The sequence below is a fragment of the Wasmannia auropunctata genome, unplaced genomic scaffold (assembly GCF_000956235.1).
Source record: "Wasmannia auropunctata unplaced genomic scaffold, wasmannia.A_1.0 LD334376.1, whole genome shotgun sequence".
In the NCBI taxonomy this organism is placed as follows: domain Eukaryota; kingdom Metazoa; phylum Arthropoda; class Insecta; order Hymenoptera; family Formicidae; genus Wasmannia; species Wasmannia auropunctata.
The window spans coordinates 248,543-272,426 of NW_012028514.1; the positions used below are offsets into that span (position 1 = coordinate 248,543).

Here is a 23,884-nt window from a genome sequence, read left to right on the forward strand (position 1 = left end):
CGAAATTAAATTCAGGTAGAAATGAGATTATATTAAGGGTAAAAATGTATACCATAAGATAAATGCACGTTGCATCAACGTGATCTTGCTCTACTTCTGTTTTTTTATATTTTTTTTTATTCTTATTTGCGAAAATTCATTGGCGTGCAGATAAAATGGTAAAACGGCGCATGTAAATTTAACAAGCGATTCACTGAGCTGAATGTGAAGCCTGAAATAGGGCGAGAACTCGTAGCGGGGATTCGAAAAATGTCAACGGACTACGATTCGGTTGTCCTGAACGCAAGACAAATGACGGTTAAAACGGGAATTGCGGCTATCGCGAAGTTAAATCGATTTGCGGCTGACTGGTTTCGAATAGTGATTTTTTAATATTATATCGCGGTGATGCTGGAAATACGGGTCGCGGCAGGTCGATATCTCGATAATGCATCGGCGGGGGGCTAACCGATTTGCATTGGTTACTTCATGCACAAGCGGAGGATAGCAATGCATGAATCATTCCGCGTGATAGAAACGTGGGGAGGAGAACAAAAGTGGCAAGCGGACAATGATACGCTAATCATGGGTGGAGAATGTCGCGATGGAGAAATGAAACGAGGAAGCGATATATTAATGGATCGCGGGATTAGCTAGGACTTAGGCCATTAGTTTTGAATCCTGATCCGTCCTGTGCCGTCCAATTCTAAACCTTCGGGCGTCAGATAATTAAGCGGATTAAGAAAGAAACGGCAAATATATTTTTATTTCTGACGTCATCATTGCTTCAGCTGATCTTAATCTACATCACGAAAATAGCACGAACAAGAATACCTTTTCTTTACGGGTCAATTCTTTTAGAGGAAATATAAGACGGGACAGTAGATATTTTTATGTCTTTTAATTAGACTTTCTCAGGGAGCGAGAATATTGCCGTTATATTATTATATTATTAGCATGCAAAAAGAGCGTAAATAACAATAGCGTAAATAACAAGGGCGTAAATATTCCCTGAACTAATTAATATAGTTTCTACATCAGTGTATTACACCACAAATATCAAATGTAAGTAGGAATTAATAAATTATATATAATACACTGTTGCGTCAAATATTTTAACCCATTTGCAACTGTGCATTATTAATGAGAATCAAAAGTACTACTACGGGTATACATTGCGCGATAGCATTGCGCATTGTAATATGAGTTGTTTCTAACAAAACAGTATCGGGTTTTGTATTCATATGTACACACATACACACACGTATTTCCAGAAAGAGTAAAGTGAATTAAGCGGCACAGAGCTTCGTGGATAAACTCCCGTGCATATATCCGTGGCACAAATATGAAACGAATATAAACTAGCGGATACCGCACGTGCAAATATTCGCGTGATGCGCGGGATACGCGAAAGAATAAACATTCGACATGCGCCTCCCCTCCGTGCCTCCAACAATTCGGACGCTCGAATAGTTCGTAATAGTTAATTAAAGCGGATCGGGCATTTCCATTAAAACCTTGGAATAGTGGCCGCGGATAACTGAAATATTCACAAAGGACGCGCCGGGCGCGTAGAGGCAGAGCGATAAAGACGACCATAAACGCGCCGCTTTGACGGCAATTGCGTTTTGCAGTTTACGCTACGCACTCAGGTATCGCTCGTTATCATCGATACGTGCCCGTCAATGGGTCCACCGCCCCGTGTGCTCTAGTAGCACCGGGAATACGTTTTATTCAATGGCGACAGCAAAGCACCGTTGATTGTAACCACTTATGGAACACGCGCGCCCGCGAACCATCAAGCGATAGTCGAACTCAATCTCCGTATCGGCGCCGATGTATATATCTTTCATCGGCGTTTGGCATGGCTAACAAAGTTAAGATCAATAGACTCGCGCCGATTTAATACGAGCCGTCGAACCTCGCTGGACCGGAGCGCGAGTTCCGAGCGCGGCGGCAACGTGTCGATATATCGCTTTTATCGGATTAGATTTTTAAATTGAATTCCGCGTGAGTTTAGGAATTTCGGATTCAAGATACGATCTAAGTCGAATCGATTTTCCCAGCTCGTATACTTTCGCGGAGCTCGTACCATACTCTTTTTCCTTTCATAAGAATACTGACGAGAAACTGAAGAATTCTTCGTTTCGCTGCATCATTCGGTTGATCACCTAATTCGGTTTCTCGCCTCTTGAAACCGTGAAAGTACCTATATATAGTCTTCGCGTGCGTCCGTGAGATGTGCGTAAGTGATAAAATCGCGTAAATCTATGACGGCAGAGCTGTGTCATATGTCATGAGCTATACTCGAGCGTTCTTTAAATACAACAAACATCGACACCGACGAGGCGTGTCGATTTCAGGACGCCTTTACATCCAACCCCGTTTGTGGGAACATCGCATGCACGTTTCCCACGACCTTTCCCGCAGCAAACCCGCCCGCGGTAAAGCGTGGTAACATTGCAAAGCGCACCTTTGAAGTCAATCGGCCCACGTCACGGAGTTCTAAAGAAGCGTACGTCCGAGAAAGAGTAGACCGCTCGAACGCGGTTATCGTTCCGATGACGTCACAATGGATCAAGAACCCTATCGCGACAATAGCTCGCGAGACGACGCCGTGACGCAGGCGTCGTCCATCCCTCTAAGTCGGACGTCGATGACGTCCGTCAGCTAGAGGTCTATAGCCGCGGCTACACATGTGTACCGTGAAGTCCGTAATTATTCAAATGGAGAGTATATACCGGCATTAAGGTTGTTCTATCGATCGAGGTGATGCTCGAACGAAGCATACCGTGCCGTTCGCCGTCGCTCCGGGCGACGTTCGAATCCTTTTTCTCGCGGTCCGCTGATTGCATTTTGCGCGTCACGAGGTCGCAAATTTCATGCCTCCACCCTCCGCCGCCGTCGACGGCGTCGACGAACTGGAAAGCATCCGTGATCAGTTGTGTTCTACAGGAGTTGGACTTACCTGCGGGGTTTCTGGCGCGCTCCTCGGTGTCCTTCTTCTATTATTCGAAGACTTGAATAAAGTCTATAAGTGGCCTATCCTTTCAATAAAACAGGAGCTTTATGCGTATCAAATGTCTATCTTTGAGGTATACTACTTATACAATTTATAGCGCTTCTTACGCAGTCTTGCGACAAGTCATGGGAACGTGGGTAAAATAATTACGTACAGATCAATCATTTATTAAAGCAAAACTTTATTATAGCAATAGTGAACAATGGATAACTATTAAAGATTTTTAACATGTTTTTTTTTGATAAAAATAGCGATTGGATGTTTAGGTTTAGGTAATAGGTGAATATCTAAAAGGGTCTCTTATCGTACGAAATTCTTTGAACTAAAAATTACCTACGGTCGTGTTATTAACGATGATAATCGCACATACGTGTCGATAAGTCTGAATTTTTCTAGGCGGCGCGTACCGTGAATCGATCGATCGTATATCGCGTGTGATCGTGCGCAACGCAGATTAAAATTACAACAGTATACTCAGCGGGATTCCGCTTTCGTTCTCAATCCAAAGCAGCTGCAGAATTTACAAGACAATTCTTCATAATTATAATATGAACGATAAAATTTGATTTAATCCCGAGATAGAAATGATTTTAAACATAAAATTTTGCGCAACCTTTCGAAAAGTTACTTTTATTCTGAGCAGAAAGAACTGTGCTCTCGTTGGACGAGCGCAGGCTGATGACGCGTGTGGCCGAATTGATTTAATCGATAAACATATCGCCCGGTGCGAACAAATAGAACGTTTGGCGGGGGCGCTTGGAGGAAGATCGATATTCACGATTACGTTCCATAAACAAAACTGCCGATGCGCCGATGCATGCCCGAGGTAGCGGGTGGCGTTACCTCGAGCGCTGCGCGGATCCGTCCCTTACACCGTGCGGCTAAATTGAATTCCCCTAAGCGGTATATCGGCTCTCCTACGAGCTTCAAAACGACTCACGGCGCGCTGCCGCCCGGCCCTAATTTCCACCCTTGATCGCTCTGCTGTCGACAGGAACGAGCAAAATGCAAAAAAGAAGCGAACCGAAGGAACGAAGAAAAATACGGCGATGATGAAGGATGAGTTTTCCACGATACGAATGGACTATTAATCTCGCGCGCGAGCGCGCGAGTTCGCTCCAATTTTCTGCTTTAAGGCAAGATATATCCGTAAAAAAAATGGGCGGGGGAAGAAAGAAAAACGGAAGAAAAACGGCGCACGGTGACACGAGAGCGGAAAGAAAGGCGGGCGAAATTAAGAGGAAATCGGTCAAACGAATCATTCCCGCTCTTCCGCGTCCGTGATCTTCAGGTTGAAAAAAGTAAAGGGTACACGCAGCGCCATGTGTAGCAAATCCTTCTCCGTCCCGTCCCCCTTCCTTCGCTACACCACCCGAGAAACGAGTCTACGCTTCCGATACTTGAAACCTAAGACAGTCGTCGGCTAGTCCTAGTGATATATTTTAATAAATCGTTATCGCGGGTCCTATCTTTCTTTTCCTTCCTCCTATCGTAGTAGTAATGTCATCGTAACTAATTATTCAGTTAGGGCGTCGCTTCCCCCTTTGCGTTTTCCCTTACACGAGTAACCACGAGTAGGGCTCGTCACCCAAAATCGTCTCGTATCGCATTACATTAAACCGAGTTCTATAGTCTATCTCACCTTCTCGCGGTCGACGTTGCGGGATAATCGATTAGGATTTCGCAGGCAGTGATGTCTTGAGGTCTGTTTTTTTTTCTCTCTCCCTCTCTCTCTAACGTTCGGGTGCGTTTCGAGCTCGACGTCTCGACGAACAGCGGCGAAACTACTTTGCCTCGCTGGCGGGGCAGGCTACCTTTCCTCTCTACGTCGCCGATCGATCGTTCCGCTCGCGATATCCCGCCGCATCAATCGCATTCACGCAACATACAGTAATCTTACAAATAATATATCTAACAACTTTAGGTTCAACTTAGATTGCTTTCCGTGATCACGCCTACTCCAACCCGAAGCGCGCCCTCGTGCACTCGCATCGGGCACGCACTTCTTCGCACATCCGGCAAGAACCGGGGGACCATCATTCACGATCGATACGACCCACCGTCCCTCCCTCCTTCTCTTCCCCCGTCACCGTAAACGCGCGGGATGACATGGCGTTACGTGGTCCACGAGGACTGCACGAAGGCGCTCTTAGCCAAAGTTCGTGTACTTTACTATTCTATCGTAATATTACGTTTGCTTTTACTCTTTTTTTTATAACTTTCTTTAAATATACGATAGGTAAGTTACTATTCTTTACGTATCAATCCATGACATCACGCAATCACACGCACGCACGCACGCACGCACGCACGCACACATACGCAAACACGCGTACATAGCACTCTTTCGACCGCTCTTCTTTGCTCCTCTCTATATATCCAGACACGTCTGCGATCTAGTACGATCCGGGACGTCGGTTGATGATTGGATGAATTTAAGGATGATTTGTAGATACAAGTGGACCGAGCGGATCGACGAGGAGTGAGTTCGCTCCTCGTTCTCGTTCGAAAACGCGAAGGTCTTCTGCGCGAAAATTTTCAAGAGCGACGAGAGAAACTTTCGAGGGGCAACGGAATCCTCGTCGATCCGCGCGACTTCGCGGCTGGCTCGGTCGATCCGAAAGTCTCTCGATTTTATCCCTAACGTGTGTTCCGTCTTAAATCCTACGTCATAATACTATTCAATACTTGTTGAAGCTCATAATAAGTACATACTCGAGGATTAGATTATTGTATTTACTCTCTTACGTCTTCCTAGATCTCGCTTAGGTACAACTCCCGCCATTCTCTCAGATTCCTTCAGCGGTTTCCTTATCGGAGTCCCTCCCACTTATCGCATACCATCTCGTATAGGTTGAGCCTTATAGGTACAAAAGGTAAATCGTCTTCAATCGCGACGATATCTGTACAGAAGTTAATAACAGACGCGCGCGCACCGAGGCTCGATCGGGCATCCCCGCGCTGCTGTATTACCGAGGATACTGTAGATATTACTTATCTAAATTGTCTATTTACAAAAACTTAAGAGTAAGAGCGAAAACTATGCGCCGATGCGACAAACTACTTGTGGGAACTGAAATCCGTGTGTAGAAAGGCGTCATGACCTCCCCTACTACTCTTTATAGCCTACGTGTATTGTGTGCTGATTATGGCTTGGCTGGGGTGCTATCTCGATACGCCGATCGTTCGACAAACCGCGCTAAATGAGCACCGATTAAACCGCTTGTTGTCGCGTTGATTATAAAATGTATGTCGAGAATCTCCGAGGAAAAGTCGGACGGACGCTAAACACGAACGCTATTTTCCACTATGGCGCGAGTTTTGCATATTTTCATGGACGATTGCTATAAACGAGGACGTACGCAACTTGCAAAATTAGCGATGAAGCATGGCAAAATTGAATTTCTGTCATTTTACGTGTCGAAAAATATTTGTTTATTTCAAAGTCCAGTTATTTTTTCGCGTCCAATCAAACTTGACTGAAAGCGAATAGTCGAAATACTAACAATACATTAAAATCATGCCGTTATTTTTTAGCAAGTAAGTCTTCCCTGTCATTTTTTTTTTATAAAAATATAACGCTATTATCTATGTACAGATAATCACGAACTCGGAAACGCCCGTTCCCACATCCGAAAGAAGCTCTCGAGCGGTATGAAAAATGGAGCGTAACGAAAGCCAATGATAATTAAAAAAAAGGTAATAATCGACGTATTTAATATCTCAAGATAAATCAAGTAACGGTGTGATGCCGAAGTGCTCCGGTTGATTTTCGGGCGAAGCAGATTTCACGGACGCCGCGCGCCGTAGGCTTTTCCATGCCAAAGCACGTGTAAGTGTTGGATGTATACGCGGAAAAAAAAAGGAACGCAATGCTGGCTCCGACAGCCCGCGCAGTCTCTCGAGTCCGGAAGTCGTCCAAACGATCGCCCGCCTCGATGTGTGCCCCAGAGCATCCGCGTTTAGTTTTGCCGGCGGTCGTTCACTCCGGTTTGCTCAGCGATACCGCGGGATGCAACGAGAGAGATCTCTCTCCGGCCGTGTTCATCGAAAACTTATAAGCAAACATGTATATCCCCTACGCTAATATTAGACTTATCTAAGCGGAAAATGTGTACACGTGACTCCTCTAAGTCCGGTATTATGTACAGTGCACGGGCGCGTATACATAACGGTCGCCGTTGATCGCTCGTTAAGTGCATATACGCATTTCTCGTGTACGCGCGCGCGCGCGCACGCGCGCGTGTGTGTCCGTGAGGAAAGAATCGGATTAAAAAAAAAACGAGGTTACGCGCACTTGAAGGAAATGTATGCGGGGATCTGAGACCACGGGTCTTTCCGATTTCCCTTGGAGGAAATAGACCCGCGTAGCACCTTGATTTGAAGAGAGGAAAGGAGGAGAGGATTGTTTGGTTCTCGACGATGACGACGCGTCGCGAAGGGACTCGAGGTGGTGGTTCCTCGCGAACTGGAGCCCGACGCGGTTTTTTGATGGTTCCGCGCGACACGACACGACACGCGAGTACGACGCGCTTTTATCAACACACAATGCGAATGTGCGGGGAGGGATAAAAACGCGGCGTCATCGCGCGCTCGTTTCGTCATGCGTCTCAGGTGGGTATACGCGAAGAATAATGGGCGATGATCAGAGAACGACACGAAGGTTCCCGCAAACAAAAGATAACAGGCGGTAGCTCGCGCGATCGTCGAGATGCGATATATGAAGGGAAAAATGAAGGAAAACGCGCCGGTGTCGAGAGGGAGGGGTGGGTGAGTTTGAGGGGTGCAGGTAGAAAATAGGCGTGTGCGCGCCGCAAAAGTGGCGAACGTGATATGGAAAGCTAACCAGCGTCGCGCGAGTGCAGCAGCGCAGCGGCGGCTCGCACGAAGGTCTCTAAAGCCGATAATAATCTCATATGTAACCTGCGTGACATCGTAAACGCGCCCGTCGGCCACGTTTCGTTTTTCCTCGCTCCATTCCGCGACGCGATGGTTTTACCTTTCTTTCCTCCGACTTTCCGCCGCATCTTCTCAGCCTCGCGGGTGCGAGCCGTTTGCCGTTTGCGAACTGTGTGTTCTCCAATCGATGCCCCCACCCTCGTTGTCGGGAAGCTCCACCTCGACCTCGCTCGTCGGTCGCCCCTATCGCGGATGCGAAAACAACTGCAGGGAAACGCGCCTTTCTCCCTTCGACGCACCGCTTGATGTTGACGTTCCATCGATAATCGATATCTCGGTCACAATGATATCGCGATCAACGTTGCGTTGTCTCCCGTGTAAATGAGGCTCCGATATCCGTATATATACACATAAAATTTCCTTCCGTCTCGCAAATTAATTAAAAGTCCAAGGAAAGGGAACTGCGCGTTTACTCCGGTACAGCTTTCAGCCACCGATCGGTCCAGGTGTGAGAGGAATCGAGGACTGTCTCCACGATTCTTCGGCACAAGAGGTATCGTCCGTTCACCCCGAGGAACATCACTCCGTGCGCGATTGCGCACGAGTATCGAAATTTACCGAGCCGAGGATCGTCCCGCTGTGTCTCTCGCGCTCGTGTAATTTCGCGGCATTCAGCGTCCGGTCTCACTTTCGCGGCTCGCGCGCGACACATTTATTTACAGTGAAGCGAATACGAAATATATATACATATATACAATATATTTCGAGTGCGAAATATATACGTATTGTGTATATATATTTACGTAACGGAAAGTCTCGGGTGCGCGACGAGAATGGAACTGGAATATTCTCGCGGGTCACCGACCGCCAAATAAATTCGATGGTCACTCGCGATCGGCAGCGACACCGTGGCACGTGGATAGCAGTATGCACGATCGATCACGCGTTTCTCACACCTTTTTTAAGGTATTCGGAGAGAGTTCACCGGTTTCGCGAATCGCGCTCAGTCACATAAGAGTCCTCGAGTGACCAACGGGCCGAGCGCGGTGGCGTGACCGGCCAACAGGAAGGCCAGGCCGATCCAACCGGTCATGGTCCAGCCGCGATTCCTTGGCGGGACACTTATGCGTATCATCGTGTCATCATAATCTCGGCTCGACGAGGGACCCAACGATCGGCTCCATCAGACGAGGGGCGTGCCGTACACCTCGTTCGTGTGTAGATTCTGATTGCTGTCGTTCTGCCTCGAGGCGCATTGCTGAAACAGAGAGAGGACACGCGTCGGGGCTATGAAGGGAGCTGCATCTCGATTCCCCAATATGTTGTGCATTAAAACGTTGCCTCGTGTACTGCATGCCACGTGTTCGAAACTGTAGATATCGACGATCGCTAAACTTGCGTGAAATCGATTCGCGAAATAATCGTAAATAAATATAAATAAATATCACAACCGATTACAACTGATCAGAGTATTCATGTAAATTATAAGAGATTATTATAAACCCATGCTGTTATGATATATAATAAAATATTAATAATCGCCTTAATACGAGCGCAAATATTTATATAGACCGAACGTAAAATGGACTAGCCACATTAATAATTTTGCCGTGCAAATTGTAATGATTTCGATATGCGTTAAGAGTTGTCGTTGCGTAATACATAAAAGATCACGAACGATTTTGAACAATCACAGAGTAATTCTCATTTGCCGCTATCAAATGCAATTATATTTATCGATACACATTATCGATTTACGGACTATACGCCCGTAGGTGTATTTTCCCACAATAAACTCTCTACCTCGCATCGCGCAATTTCGTGATAAATATTTAATTTCCGTCCATCCGTTCCGATGCATATAAAGATAACTGAATATACGTAGAATCCGCTGAATTGTACCTCGCTTTGCAATGCAAATTTTGAACGGCTCGATTACGGTTTATGACGGTTCTATATATATACGTACATGACGGACGGATGATATGAATATCTGAGATATACGGCAACGTCATTTCGCTCGCGTTTAATAAAAATGCTCCCGGCATCTGAAGAAATATCTATCTATCGGACGCTACGAACTGATTCGAGAGGAGGGGGGAGGAGTAAAAGATGAATCGACTTACCGCTTGCTTTCTCTCCCAGCTCTTCATCGCCGACTTGTACTTCTCGAACTCGTGACACCAGTCCGAATAAATCTTCTGGTAGTCGTTGGACTTGGCGGGCGCCGAACATCTGTGCGCGTCCACGGTGATGTTGTACGAGCACAGGAGAGCGCCGCCGAGCCAGCAGTCGTACCTACCGGCGTCCTGCTCGTTCACGCCGACGATCACCAGACCCTTCTCCGAGGTCTCGATGAATTTGTCGCCGCCGGCGCCGTACTTGTACGCGATCTGATACCTTCCCTTCTCCTTGCTGTAATGGTACCACCGTACCTCCTGATTCGCTAGCACCTCCGGCATCTTCACGAAGCAACCCAGATGCACCGACTGCCCCCACGTGACAACCAGTTTCCGTTTGCCGACGCTGCTGTCGCAAACGTCCGCCGTGGTGTTCGACACGTCTTGAAGAAGACTGCGCGAAAAGAGAAATCAAGAGTCACAATTATATTTACACGCGATAATTCTGTCGCAAGTACGTAATTTCGTACATTCACATTGCCGTTTATTTTATTCCGAAATATTCCGAAATTGAATTTTTGATTCGCCAGCTGCAATTTTCTTTTTTCCTTTTATTTTTTATTTTTTTATTTTTGTAAAAGTATTTCGTTTCACCGGACGGAAATGAATCTGCGGTAAACTGAAATATACGATGCGTAAAATCGGCGCGAATATTTCTGCTTCGAAATCTGCGTGCCCGTAATTCGTAATCAAGCGAGTAAATTATGACGAAAATCAAATATATGTTTCACTCTTTGTTTCGCATAACACGTGTGCACCTTGCGTAAAATTAGAGACTATAAATTGCGCCCCGCGCGACGGTGTATTCGCAATTTCGCGATCGCGTTTGCGACGAGCACTTACCCTGGTTCGTAGGGTTTACACGTGTTCGTGTCCTTATCCCATCCGCAGTACGGATCGTGGACGCATCGCAGGCAGTTGTCGTATCGCCGTGTGCACATCACCAAATCGATCTGCTTTATCCGATGATCCGACGCCACGTAGAGAGCCTTATGCTCCTTCGAGATCTCCATCGCTTGTATCGGCTCGCCCGGCGTGACGTCGAAAACGTCCAGCAAGATCGACTGGGATTCGCCATTGCTGTCGATCCACTGTACAACCTTGTGAACGCGGCCATCGCCTGTAACACGCGACGAAGAGGCACGTGTTCAGGCATTTACATCGGTTTGGGGGGTGGGGGAGATAATCAGATCGCGTTTGTATTCGTCGATGACAGACATTCGATAATTTACTTACTGGAGCCGGCGTAGTAGACGGTATAATCCAAATCGATGCCCACGAAATCGATGCGTAGCTTATCAACGACCAATCGCGTGAGCATGACATCCCGCTTGTAGAAGACCGGCTTCTCGTTCTCGTGCGAGATCGCGGAGTCCATCAGCGGGTGGGATCTTATGAAATTCAGGACGGTGTCCGGCAACGACTCCGTGTCGTTGACGCATTGGCCCGGGCGCGGTTCCGGCACCTTGTTGGACAAAACCGGTAGCCACGCGCTACTACTAGTTGCTTGCTCTTTGAACTTTCCGCGGAAAGCCTCTTGGATGGCGTCAATGTGGAAGGAACATATCGCGGAGCCCATTAGTCCGTTCGTCGATGTAGTAAAGGTACCATAGAAATGCGTGTCGTCACCCGGCACCTTGTAAATGCTCTCTGAGCGACAGCAAGTACGCAATAATGCAATTACATATCGTCGGAACATATCGGTTAAAATATGAACACAATCGTAGTGAAAATAGTTTTTTTCCCATAAAAAATCAAGATCTTATTATACATCATTATAGATATTCAATGTTTTTATTAGAAAGAAAGATAACCTAAATAAACATCTCGAAAAATACTAAATTCTAAATGTGAAAAAAATAGAGATAAGTGAGAGTTATCTATAGTACGAAAAAATGTCACGCAGCAAAAAATATATATCGTGTTGTACAACACGCCAGTACTCACGTATTTCGTTGAAATAAAACGGGAACTCGCCGGGTATCGAGCAATTCAATCTGGCCTTGAGGTATGTGGCCCAATTCTGCGCGAGTATATTTTTACCGCCGGTGTCCCTCTTGCAAACTCTCGCCACGCGGGAATACACACTTTTACCGCAGTTTATGTATTCGACCGCGGTCTCGCGGAAAAAGAAGAACACGTGGCTGCCAATGTCGTACGAACCCACGAAGTTCGGCTCTAAAAAGATAAAGAGACGCGATATTACCCTCATCATTAGTCCTTTAATATTACATTTTCGAGCGCTTCGAAATCCGTTTCAATTTTCACGATTCCACGCACGCAATTCCTCGCCGAGACAATATTTCGCAGTTGCAAAATTGTTCAACCGGAATATGCCAGCGAGTTTATACGGTCGCGTATCTAGCCGTTAGCGTCTACCTCATTCTACAGCAAAATAACTGCATCTAGAGCAGATAGTTCGCGTAAATACTCCGCAATAATCGCGCACAATAATAATCGCGAATCGAGTATTCGCCGCGGGTGGTGCGCGAGAAGGTGTCCTTGCTCGTTCTATGCGTAAAAACTTCCATCGCCGGGACTGTTCCAGCTCCATTCAAACGCGGACAATAATCTCCCCCGAATATTCCGTTTAACCGCAGGCAGTTCGTAGGCAATGCTATTATTTCGCGTCTGTTTCAGGAGGAAGTGAGAGAAAGGGAGAGTAAAAAACGGGATTACGTACAGCAGAGCTAGATTAGAAACAATATACTTTGATTGCGTCGCTTGAAATTTCGTGGTAATTAGGAAAGAAACTGAATTTAGTGTAAACAATCGTGCAATCTCGTTGTGTTTGCGTAAAATTAATTTATAAATTTCTTAACATTTGTCTCGCACAAATAATTGAAATGAAATCGCAATTTATCGAAGTCCAGCTGGAAAAGTTACACGGGATGAGAAACGCTATTGAGTCAGCTTTATCATTGCACCTCGCGTAGTTGAGTTATAAGAGTTCGGATATCATCTTCGGATAAGTTGCGCGGAGAAAGAGTCCGAAATAACTTTCCAACGGTTTGTGAGCTCCGACAGACGGCGGGCAGTTTCGCGGCACTGATCGAGAAATATCACTGATCGTAGTTATCGTACTCAAACCTCGGTTGGAAATAATTTACTGCAAATCAACTTCAATTTGTTTCACTGGTTTTCCACCAATGATTTTTTTATGCGGTCCGACCTAAAAACCAGATTCAGATCCGACCTTTGTATCATGGCATAAATTGCGCAGATATTCGCGTTATTCGCAGTTCGATGCGAGCAGCAAGCGTTGTGATTTAATCTTGATGTAATTGCTTGTTGTATCGAGGAAACTAATTTATCCCGCACAACGACGAAGTTGCGAGTTTGGTGACGCGAGAAAATGGCGAAGAAAATCGAATTTTTCCACGTTCGAATCGCGTCGTCGTCAGAGCCCGGGCCCCTATCTCTCTCACTCTCTCTCTCGTCGGTTTTACATTATGCGGCGGCGCTCGGCTGGAGGCCGCCGCAATCTCTCTCACGGTTCAACGATTAAATCGATTGTCTGACGCTTCGACGGCGGAAGTTTGATATATTGGGGCGGTACAAGCCCCCGGTTGTAGATAGACGGAGACGGGCCGTGAGGCAGAAGGAGAGAAATAATTTGCCGAAGAGGAGACGTTGCAAGGCGTCTCATAGCGAGATGACTTTTGATTGCGCATCCCGGCGCGCTGTTGACGAGCAACGTGCGACGGAGTTTCGGAATATTGAAAGTGCTCGCTATTGCCATTATGCTCCGAGAAGAAGAGCGCCTCGTTACATCGCGACGAAAAGAGACGCGCTTCAAGTTTTCAAATGCAGCGCGGACGGTGCAAAAAGAGAAGACGGTCGCGCGTTAATGTTCGAGCATCATTCCGCACGCGTAAGGATCCGTGAAAGTAGACGTTCGTCAGCTAGTTATTCAAAGCTTGTTAAGTCCACTGCGTTTTACACTCTCTATTTTTCTTCGTCTCCCTTTCAGTCCGCGATTTACCCTCGCGCGGAGCCGGTTTTCCTTATCATGACCTCGCACCACGAACCGCATCAGTCTTCATTGCGTCTCGCCCTTGCCGCCGGAGTAGACCAGAGAGGTCGAGAAAGAGAGACTTGTGAGCGAAGAAGAGAGGACGAAGAAGGAGGGAAGGGTCGGAGAGTCGCGAAGATTATACGAGGAGCGCGCGTGGAGCCCATCCGTCTCTTCCGGGACTCTCGCCTGCTTTTAATCAACGCCTCTGTTAATAGACAAACTCGATGCGGAGAATGGTCCTTGATGGTGACGCTCAGTAGTCTTGCTTGTAGGGTCTGAACAGAGGTGGCAGCTTCGGAGACGGAGTAGGCACGGACGAAAAAGAGAGAGAGAGAGAGAGAGAGAGAGAGAGAGAGAGAAGGGAAGAGGCAGAGAGAGAGTAGCGAAAGGGCTGCTGGCTCGAAATTAAACGACGAAACAAATGGCTAATCATGCGTCTCGCGGGAGGGCACGAAGGATACAAAGTGGGACAAAGTCGTCCGACCGTCCCCTCCGGCTTTTGCCGCTTCGATACCGCGACCTTCCATCCTGACGACGGCGGCTGAAGGAGCGGGGTTCGAGTGGCGGCACGCTTCGACGGAGTGAGGAAAAGCGGAAGCAACCCCCTCGAGAAATACAAAGCAGCCGTCTAACCGTCTTGCGCCATTATTCCGGGCCGGTATGTCGCGCGTGAACGCTCGCCGCGAAAGGATTGCGGTGTGACAAGGACGAGGTTAAAATTAATTTTTATCCCGGCAACTTATTTTCTTGTCGGCCGAAAGAAGAGCAATTGTGTTACAATTGTGATAATAAATAAATAAAAAAAAATTTTTGTTCGACAAAAATTTCGATATTCCCTGTGCATTTGACTCGACGAACTAACGAACGAATATAATATTCAATGGGAAATGTAAACTATTTGTGGAACAAGACTTTCTCGACGATCATTTTAAAACGTAGACAGTCAAAGGATAGAGCGGGATTTCGATATTAAACGCTCGTATAACTAAATTTTCGACGTATTCCTCGTGTCCCGTCACGACCGACGTACCTAACGAATCGGATTCTATTTACACTTGATCATCGCAAATCAGCGCGCGCTCTACGCCCCTACCTCCCGCGAGTTACGCTATTAAATTCCATGTCGGATTGTGTGTCTATATTCGACGCACGTCCTAATCTACATTTTCCAATTTCCTTGCCGGGCCGCTCTTGCCGCGCCTCTCACGTTCGCGCTCCGATAACGAAAAATCGAGAGGATCGCAATAATCCCAAGCCGACGAATCAGAGAGCCGGTAAAACTGATTAAAGCACTGCTCGGGCCTGCGAACTACGCGGGACTCGAGAGACGAGGAGAGAATGGTGGAGAGCGGGAGAGCGGTTTCCGTCGGACGGGCGCGGGAAAACTTTAACTTCTTCAGTCGGTTCGCTTTCTCTCCTTTTTCGAGAAAAAGGAGAGGGTACTTTCGCCGAGAACGCGGCGTTTAGGACGAGGAAGATCGCGTCGGGGTGTTATTTTATTACCCCGTTTGTAGAGAAAGAGAGAAAGGGAAGAGAGAGAGAGATCCGGCACACCCTCTCTAACCGGTCCGATAGCGAACCTAGCGTCGACATTGCCCTCCAAACTCCTATAATTCTACTCCTAACACCCCTCCGTCTCTTCCTCTCTCCCTCGACCGCCCCCGTTCCCCTTGCTTTTCCGCGTGAGTCGTCGGCGAGGAAGGCGATGGTACCCCTTGGAAAATAGGCGGGGCAGTTTATTCGCATCCATTTGAACCCGAAGCGTGTTCCCGGCTGACGCTGGGGTCCTACTTCAAAGCACTCCCTGTCTATTTCCTAAGCAGCACCCTTCCTGCTCACGGTTTTCTTCAGGAAGACCTGCTTCGCTTTTTAGCCGATCAAGGACAGCCCCCTCTTCCCGTTAATACTACGCGCTCTAAGCCTAATGGAAATTTCATTGTTGCCTCGACACGCCGTAATTATCAGGCTTCGAGTAAAGGTTTCTCTATGAAGTGCGGAGATCTAAGTATGTCTGGTAATGGTGGACGTAGCGATCGATATCTACACGTAGGGGGAAAATGTAATTATAGAAAATACGCGTTCGGAAGGAGCTACCGCTAAGAATAAGATTCGAACGCGCCGAAATGTTATAAAGTCATTGAATATTATCTTCGATTCGATCAACGAATATAGATACTTTATTAAGTTTAACTATAAGCTTTTGGCTAATGATATCGCTTGTAGAAAAAAAAGAGTACTCACTGTCGAGCCATTTGGAGTCGTACTTGAGAGTCCTTTTGAAACTGAACGCCTTGCGACCGGTAGTCAGATTGTAGAGATCCGTGCGGAAGATTACGGTATCGGCTTTGGTGAACTCGGCGTTCGTGCCAGAATAAAGAGCTGGCAGGTCTCCGGGATTGCCCTTCTCGACCCAGACCGCCGTCGAATTGTCCGCAGGGTCATAGGGGCACTTCGCGATGCCCATCCCCACTCCCGGGACAAACTCGTGGCGTGGCAAGTGAGTTAGATTGCTCTGGAAAGAACATCATTTCGAGGGACAAGGTCAGATAGGCGCAGACAATAAACCGTTATGGTTAACAAAAGGGGTGAGTTAAAGGGCAAAAATCTTTTCTTCACGGAAGGTAATGAAATTATACAATTTAATCTTGTTGATTGAATATTAAGTAAACGCTCTCGATTAAATTTGAAAAAAGTCTATTTCAAGTCAATTAATGGATTTGTATTATATATGAAAGAAATAACAATAATTTTGAACCATGCTGTGTAATAAATTTATAATATTTTAGTATATATATATGATACATTTACAAGATATCGAACGTCTCAATGTAATTTAACTTTATTTAGTAGCCATAATTCCCAGCAGTAGCTTAGGTAAGCGGCTAGATGTTATTATTGCGCGAGATGTTACAGCACACCCGGGACTCGTAATGTTTAGCAAAGCGAAACTACTGTATCTTTTGTCGTGTTGTTACACGGGTGCTTAAGCGCAAGATTCATTCATCCACCCGACCGCTTTGATGCACTTTGCTCGCAACTTTGCAAATCACATCGAGTGGATTTCTACTATTGCGATAATGCATGTAAATTTCCATTAATAACAGCATTATTCATTATATGGCTTTAAATATTTCGACGGGAATTAAATTGGAACGTACCGAGGAATGCGTGAGTGGCGGTGAAATTTATTCGTAACGCGAAAATTAATTAACGATATTATTTTCAGATGCCTCCTCGCGTTCTGTTATTAATTAATTAAATTAAGCGTAAAGCAACACAAATCGGTGTGCGTTGCACATATCGCGCTGAATCCGTAATACATTTCAAGGGGAGTTGCGGATGTATTTAACATCGTTTCGCATTTTCAATTTTCAATAAACAAATGACAGCAAACGTTTAAATGTTACATGTACATTTTTTTACAGCTCTTTGCCCGGCCAATCGTCGTTTTTTAACAATTTCACAATCCAATCACAAACTGTCGCGTATTACAAAATCAAATTTAACGAATTTAGTATACATTGCAATTTGTGAGGCATAAAAGGAATAGAGAATTGAATGATGTTGAGAAAGCAATGCAGTATTTGTTTCAATATCCTACTGTTGAGAGAAAATAAAAATAATTACTCATACTGTAACTGAAAAGTTTAATGACATTCAGATTGAAGATATTTAAAGACGTCGATGGACGATCAAGGTATATGCAATGTATACTAAAATCCCTACTTATGTATGTTATGTCTTTTATATATATTTTTTTCTATTAAAAAATAACGTGAAAACTTACGTAAATCACCCAATCCTTAGGTGAGTGCGCGTTCGTACCGCACATGTAAAGGCGATTGCCGTCTGCCATCGGCTGTATCACTCTTATGTGGTTTCGGCAGTCGAAATGCTGGAAAGAGAAAGGTCGGAGAGAAAATTAAATTCGATGGCGCGACGTGCGTTGGCGATGAGAAAATCGTTGCAGACATATAGAACATAACGCGCACAGACGAGTTCAATACGCTGTCGCGTCTACCGTCGGACTCTTTCGGGAAAGCGAAAGATCGCGTCGCGCGTGGCGCGACGGAGTCGTCACGGCGGTCGATCACGTCGTGCGCGTATTTCGCGGCGAATCGGTGCACGGGAAATGAATTGGCTTTGTCGTCACGTAGGGAATATTTGCGTGGACCTTACACCTCGACGACGACGCGTACACGGTGCATACGAATGAAGCCGTGATAAGCGCGCGCGCGCGTGTCTACGGGGCGGAACGCGATCGTGCCCCGTTTTATCGCTATGGTACCGCGATTTCGGGATATGAATAAAAATGAACGCGTGTTAAAAAATCAGAGTTCCACGGTTCACTTTGGATTTTCGGCCAGGACACGATAATGGCGATTTGAAAAAATTCATCATGCGTAAGATCTCTCTTGACGTTATAATACGTATTTATGCTAAGATTTATTAAAATTACATAAATCTATATAAATTTATTCGATTAAAATAAATGAAATAAAGAGAGAGATTATCTTTTAATCAGAACTTCAAATATACTTGTACATTAATTCAGAAATTAAGACGCGAAAGAAGCTAATGCAAATTATTCGAAAAGAAGAATGCTACGCGGTAAGATCCCTTTGCGTTAAAGATACAAATGATGAGATACACTCTCTCTCTGGGATCTGAGAATACGATCGTGACGGTACGGAGTGACACCGCAGTGTCTATTAAAAAGCAAGCTTGCGTCTTTCGTTTTGCCGTTGGGCGTCTTCAGAGAAACCGGTCCTTTTATTTTACATCACGTCGGTTGTTTGTGACTTTTTTTTCTCTCCTCGACGTTACATTCGACGTCTTTTTCTGTAATCACAATTCTTTGGCGTTCCCGTTTCGCGGGCGCACTCGGGCCCCTGTTTGCCGGTACCGGAATTAAAATTCTTCTCAAAGACGACGCGCAATGCGAAAAGAGAGCCGCAAACCGAAGCGTGAGAAAGAAACCTACCTCTGATTTGCCTTTGGACACGCAATTTGCCACATTGCTGGGTTCCAAATTCAGAGCGTCCCTCTGTAACAAAGAAAAAACATAAATTATATCACACCGCTTTGTAAATTAAAAAAAAATTTATTGGAAAACTTGGAAGATTTATTACACGGACATGTACCAGGTATAAAACATTTGTTGCAATATATTTTCGAAAGTCCAAAAAAACCGGAACATTTCACGTTGAAAGACAAAGGGAGTTCTACTTCGAAAGCGATCCCATAATTATTCATCTTTTGAGGAAAATCTGCAGGACTGCTCCTCTTTGTAAGTGCCCCCTTTCTTACGAACGGTCGCTCGACACGCTCGACCTGACGAGAAGTGTTAGAAGTGCATACTTCACATTTTGCAAGCCTTGTGTTGCGTCACTCTGTCGCAGCAGCTCCTCGTAACGCGGCTGGAAAGACGCTGGAAACGCGTCGGAATAAGGTCAATATTCAGGATTTACAGAGAAGCTTTTTCACAAGAAAAGATAACGAAATTCTTCGTTCTCTCTTCCCTGTTCCTTTTTCTTTGCTTTAAGAATCGCATCAACGTAACCAGGAGTTGTTCCGGATACTTTCTCTCATAATAGCAAAGCTCTCTACATTATCCCGGAATGCGATGCAATGTCCTTGTGTGAAAACATTTAGGAAAAGCGAGTTTCGCAAATGTGTGCTTGCTACATGGCGGTTACACTGTGCAACAATCTCTTCCCGACATTGCGATGCGCTCTGCGCGTAAGTCGGTGGAATACGACCGCGGCGGAAGTGGTTCGTTGCAAGACCAATCGTCCGAAACGCCGTCGGACCTAACGATCGATCTCCTGCGGACGTCGCGTGCCGCTCCGCGGGACTGTCACGGCCAGAAACGACCTCGCTGTTCGACATTGTCCTGGCCGAACGTATAAGGGTGAGTCGAAACAGCGTTTCCCCGACGTTGATCTACGACCAATAAATTACCGAAAGAATTGCTCTCCGCGCGTCGCGACGAGTGCCGGACGAGCGGTCTCACAGAGAGACGAGAGTAGACGACGTATAGGACGTTAAATCATAGAGCTATTTCCACGAGGTCACAATCAGGAATCGGTGATTCATCTCCGCTCTCGAGAGATGCCCCGAGCGGTGGCGTCTCTCGTGATAGTTAACCGAGGACGTTATATCCGGCGGTGTGTACAGCGCGTCGTTTGCAATTTTGCAAACTCCAAAGTGGTAAATGAACTCTCGGCAACAGTCCGCGGCCAGCCGTAATGCATTGAAATCCCCGCAATGCGGAACAGATAAATATACAATATTGTTTCTACATATGATTCGCTGAACTCCGAAAGTCACATCCTATGCACAATTTGTCGGATAGGATGTACGTTGGCGAGAATCCAGGCGACGCGCGGTTGAAGTGGATACGAACATGATTTACCCCGGCGTATACGGGGTATATATACACGGTCGCAATATTCAGAACGGACTTGGAATGCCCCATTATAAGCATAATCCACTTACAAACAGCGTCGCGTCCCTGCAGCTTCGCGCAAGTATAAGCGCGCTCCATGACTGCCGGTATAAACTTCGACTCGAAGTTTCCGATGAGCGTGTACGCGCTGCACGGAATAATAGCACAATGATAACGGACTACTCGCGGCCGTCTTATTCTGTCTGACTCGCGCCTGTATTAGTTTGATTTGAAGCGAGCCTCCTCCCCCCTCCCCTCCCCCCATCGATCGGTATTCGATCCCGCTATCGTTTCTCTCTCGCCCGTCGTCGCTTCGCGAAGACCCGGGATTGGCACGAATAGCAAGTTTCCACCTTGGAAAACCGTTAAAATCATTTACGACCCCGAGCCTCGCTTACCGTCCGCGTGAGCGTTGATAACGACGTATTACTCGTTAAGCACCGCAGTGCATTAAGGCGTCGGTGTACACAGCCGGCAGCTCGGCGGTAATTAAAAGCGGAGCAATTCCCGGTATCCGCGCTTTACCCGTAAGCCCCTCCCGCAGTTCTCCTCGTTATACTAATCATTACAATCCGTCCGTGAGCCCGGCACGGAGATGGGAGCGCGAAGACGGCGAGAAATAGTGAAAGACGATGGGCAAAGTCTTGCGGCAGGGACGAAGAGAGAAATAGAAAGAGAGAAAGACTCTTCGAGTCTCGCGTTCTTCCGCAAAGAATGGACTGACATTACGACGTGTAATGCCACTTTTAAAGTCACTCGAAGATTTTAATTTCAACCGTGTGTCGTGGCTTATACATGCATTCGCCGCTTTTAATTAAGCACAGTAACGAGCGTTGTGACACAAACGTTGTTCACGTTCGATCACGTGTGTCGTCAGTAGCGATCTTACACGACCGCGATCTCGTCACAATCGATAAAACATGAGTCAGCAGCTTAAAATAATCCTCGTCCAGAGTTTGAGCGAGATATCATCGAAGAATCCTTGGGATAAAAAAAACACACGTATGCATGTTTCCTTCGCGAGTTATAAATTCGGGCGCATGGAGATCTGAAAGAGGGTATAACACGTAAGTACAGCTGTCGGCAATAATATTGTCGCCAAACCGCGATGCATCATTTTATCGCGCCGCCTATACGACGCCATTAACTTTATAGCGCCAGAGCGTGCCTCCCAGCATGCAAACGCCTCGACTTCCATTACCGGCGTGATACGCCGACTATTAAACAGAAATATCTCCCATCGCCTACCTCGCTCGGCCTCGGCTGTGCGCCCTACTCTAAACTCCGGGAATCCGTCTGTCGCGAATTTTCCCCTATCATTCCCACGACAGGATCTTGGATGTTACATTATCTCCCCCCTTTCATTAACATATCCGTTCTGCGTTATTACTTCGAAATATATGGAAGCGTGCGTTCGCAGGAATTTCGATTGGAAGCTTTATAGATCGATCGCGAACCAAATAACATCGACATCCCCGAAAACATTATCTTGAAATTGCTTCAAGAAAAGGACGTCGTCCGAACGTCTCCGCATTTACGTCCCATTTCGGCTGCGCTCGGATTCTTTATACTCATGCGCGGAAGCCTCTCTCATTCGTTTCCGCCGTTGGAAGGCTTACGAGAGAGTCGCCTGAGAGTAGCACGGCTTCAGACTTTCAGTATTCGGGCCGGATTGATTAAGTTCTTGGCAAGGTGACGGTGTGTTACTACAGAGAACCCGCCCAAAGGTTGTCCTCGCTCCATATACTCGTTCGCCCGCCCCTTTTTTTTCCTCATTACGCTCCGAGCTTAATCATCGTCGCAGTTCGTGCGCGCTGAAAATTTCTCTGTGTGCGCACGTGTATGCATTTCTGCAGTAACGGCCAGAAACGGCTTGCAGATGATTAGCTTCCTCGAAACGAAGACGTACACTATGTATCATCCTCGGTCTTTGTCGATGCCGCCGTTGATTTTCGCCTTTTCAGCTTACTGCTCCCAATGGTACACTGGCGCCGAGCAATTATAAATGTAGCATTGAAGACACGCAAACGGGCTGTAATTATCCCGGGGGCATGACTCACTCCGAGATTATTATATGAATCATTAAACTAATCTTCTGATTCACTTTAGAGCGAATTTCACGTTACGATTTTGCGTTGTACATAATTTAGATAGGAATGAATTAGAAACGCTTTTTACTTAAATAATAATAAAAAAAAGTGCACGCATATATTTTATGAATACTTCCTGCCTGACGGCAAATAGAAAAACATTTACGCGGATCAAAGTTCTCAACCAACGTCAGAGAGGAAGATGGAGAAAGTGGAAGATCAGCGTATGCAAGGAGCGGGGGCTGAGGAATCGTATAATTTACCGTGCTAAAATATTAAAGGCAGAAGACTACTGTGGCATCCCCAGGGTATCGACACCCCCTAACCTCGGAAACTCGAGGAAGGTAACGGTACCTGCGAGGCTCCCTTAAAAATTCACGAGTCGGCTACCGCGGCGCTTTTTATCTCATCAAATAGTAATGCCGGGCATTGGACCGTTAGGAGACGGGATCCCCTCAGGCTCTCCTGATCACGCGTCGCGCATACTAGCTGTCACGCGGTGTGTCAAGAGAGGGGGAAAAAAATTTGTTAACGTCTTATTATTTTTGCGTCAAATAATTTATAAAAATCTTTGTGCTCTCTCGGCGCTTTTCTTGCCTTATATCGGATCTTTTTATTCAACTGATACGCTTTAAAGAGAAGCCGTGAAGAAGATCTCGATGGTACCCGATCGAGACGTGAGTGGTGTACGGGAGGAATGAATACGCTCGTGATACCTAAATTCATACAGAAATGACGTATGATCGATCCCGGGCATCATATTGTCCCTTTAGCGCCGAGTGATGTCTACCTCCTCGATTCGCAGTCATGTCAGGTGGTGACCTTCGTTACGCATAAAATTTTCGCGAACTGACCTGACATTTTAGCAGAGACGAAAAGTGCCTTTCGTTGTCGATCGGCGCCGTAAGTCACTTTTTCCTAATGGAAGCCGTCACTCCGCACCTTTTTCGCCCTACCACGGCCTCGCACGGTTGGAGACGCGCGGGAAAAGGTAAGGGGAGGAAGGAGTGTGAGAGAGAGAGAGAGAGAGAGAGAGAGAGAGAGAGAGCGCCTGGGATTCAATCTGCATTCAATATTGATTCCAATCCGATATCGTGGATTTCCATTTTTGTGATTTACTTCTTACGCCAGCACTGGCAGCACCGGTACTATCTGTACTGGCGAAAGAGGGTGCTTTTCGAGGGTCAACCCCAATGCATACCGATGTCGCGTCGTCATCGATCAAATATCGAACCGATAAATAAT

The 23,884-nt window shown here is 46.3% G+C and overlaps 1 protein-coding gene across 1 annotated transcript in view; it reads right to left on the reverse strand.

Moving 5' to 3' along the window:
* Nucleotides 1–3,162: 3,162 nt before the first annotated feature.
* Nucleotides 3,163–23,884, reverse strand: part of LOC105458731 (semaphorin-2A) — a 139,746-nt gene continuing 119,024 nt past the window's right edge. The window contains exons 4-11 of the mRNA XM_011704251.1: nucleotides 19,083–19,145; nucleotides 17,886–17,993; nucleotides 16,340–16,610; nucleotides 12,028–12,258; nucleotides 11,317–11,730; nucleotides 10,924–11,200; nucleotides 10,027–10,474; nucleotides 3,163–9,158 (exon numbers count right to left, since the gene is read on the reverse strand). Coding sequence (XP_011702553.1) covers nucleotides 9,084–9,158; nucleotides 10,027–10,474; nucleotides 10,924–11,200; nucleotides 11,317–11,730; nucleotides 12,028–12,258; nucleotides 16,340–16,610; nucleotides 17,886–17,993; nucleotides 19,083–19,145 — 1,887 coding nt within the window. The 3' untranslated portion in view covers nucleotides 3,163–9,083. The remainder of the gene's footprint in view (nucleotides 9,159–10,026; nucleotides 10,475–10,923; nucleotides 11,201–11,316; nucleotides 11,731–12,027; nucleotides 12,259–16,339; nucleotides 16,611–17,885; nucleotides 17,994–19,082; nucleotides 19,146–23,884) is intronic.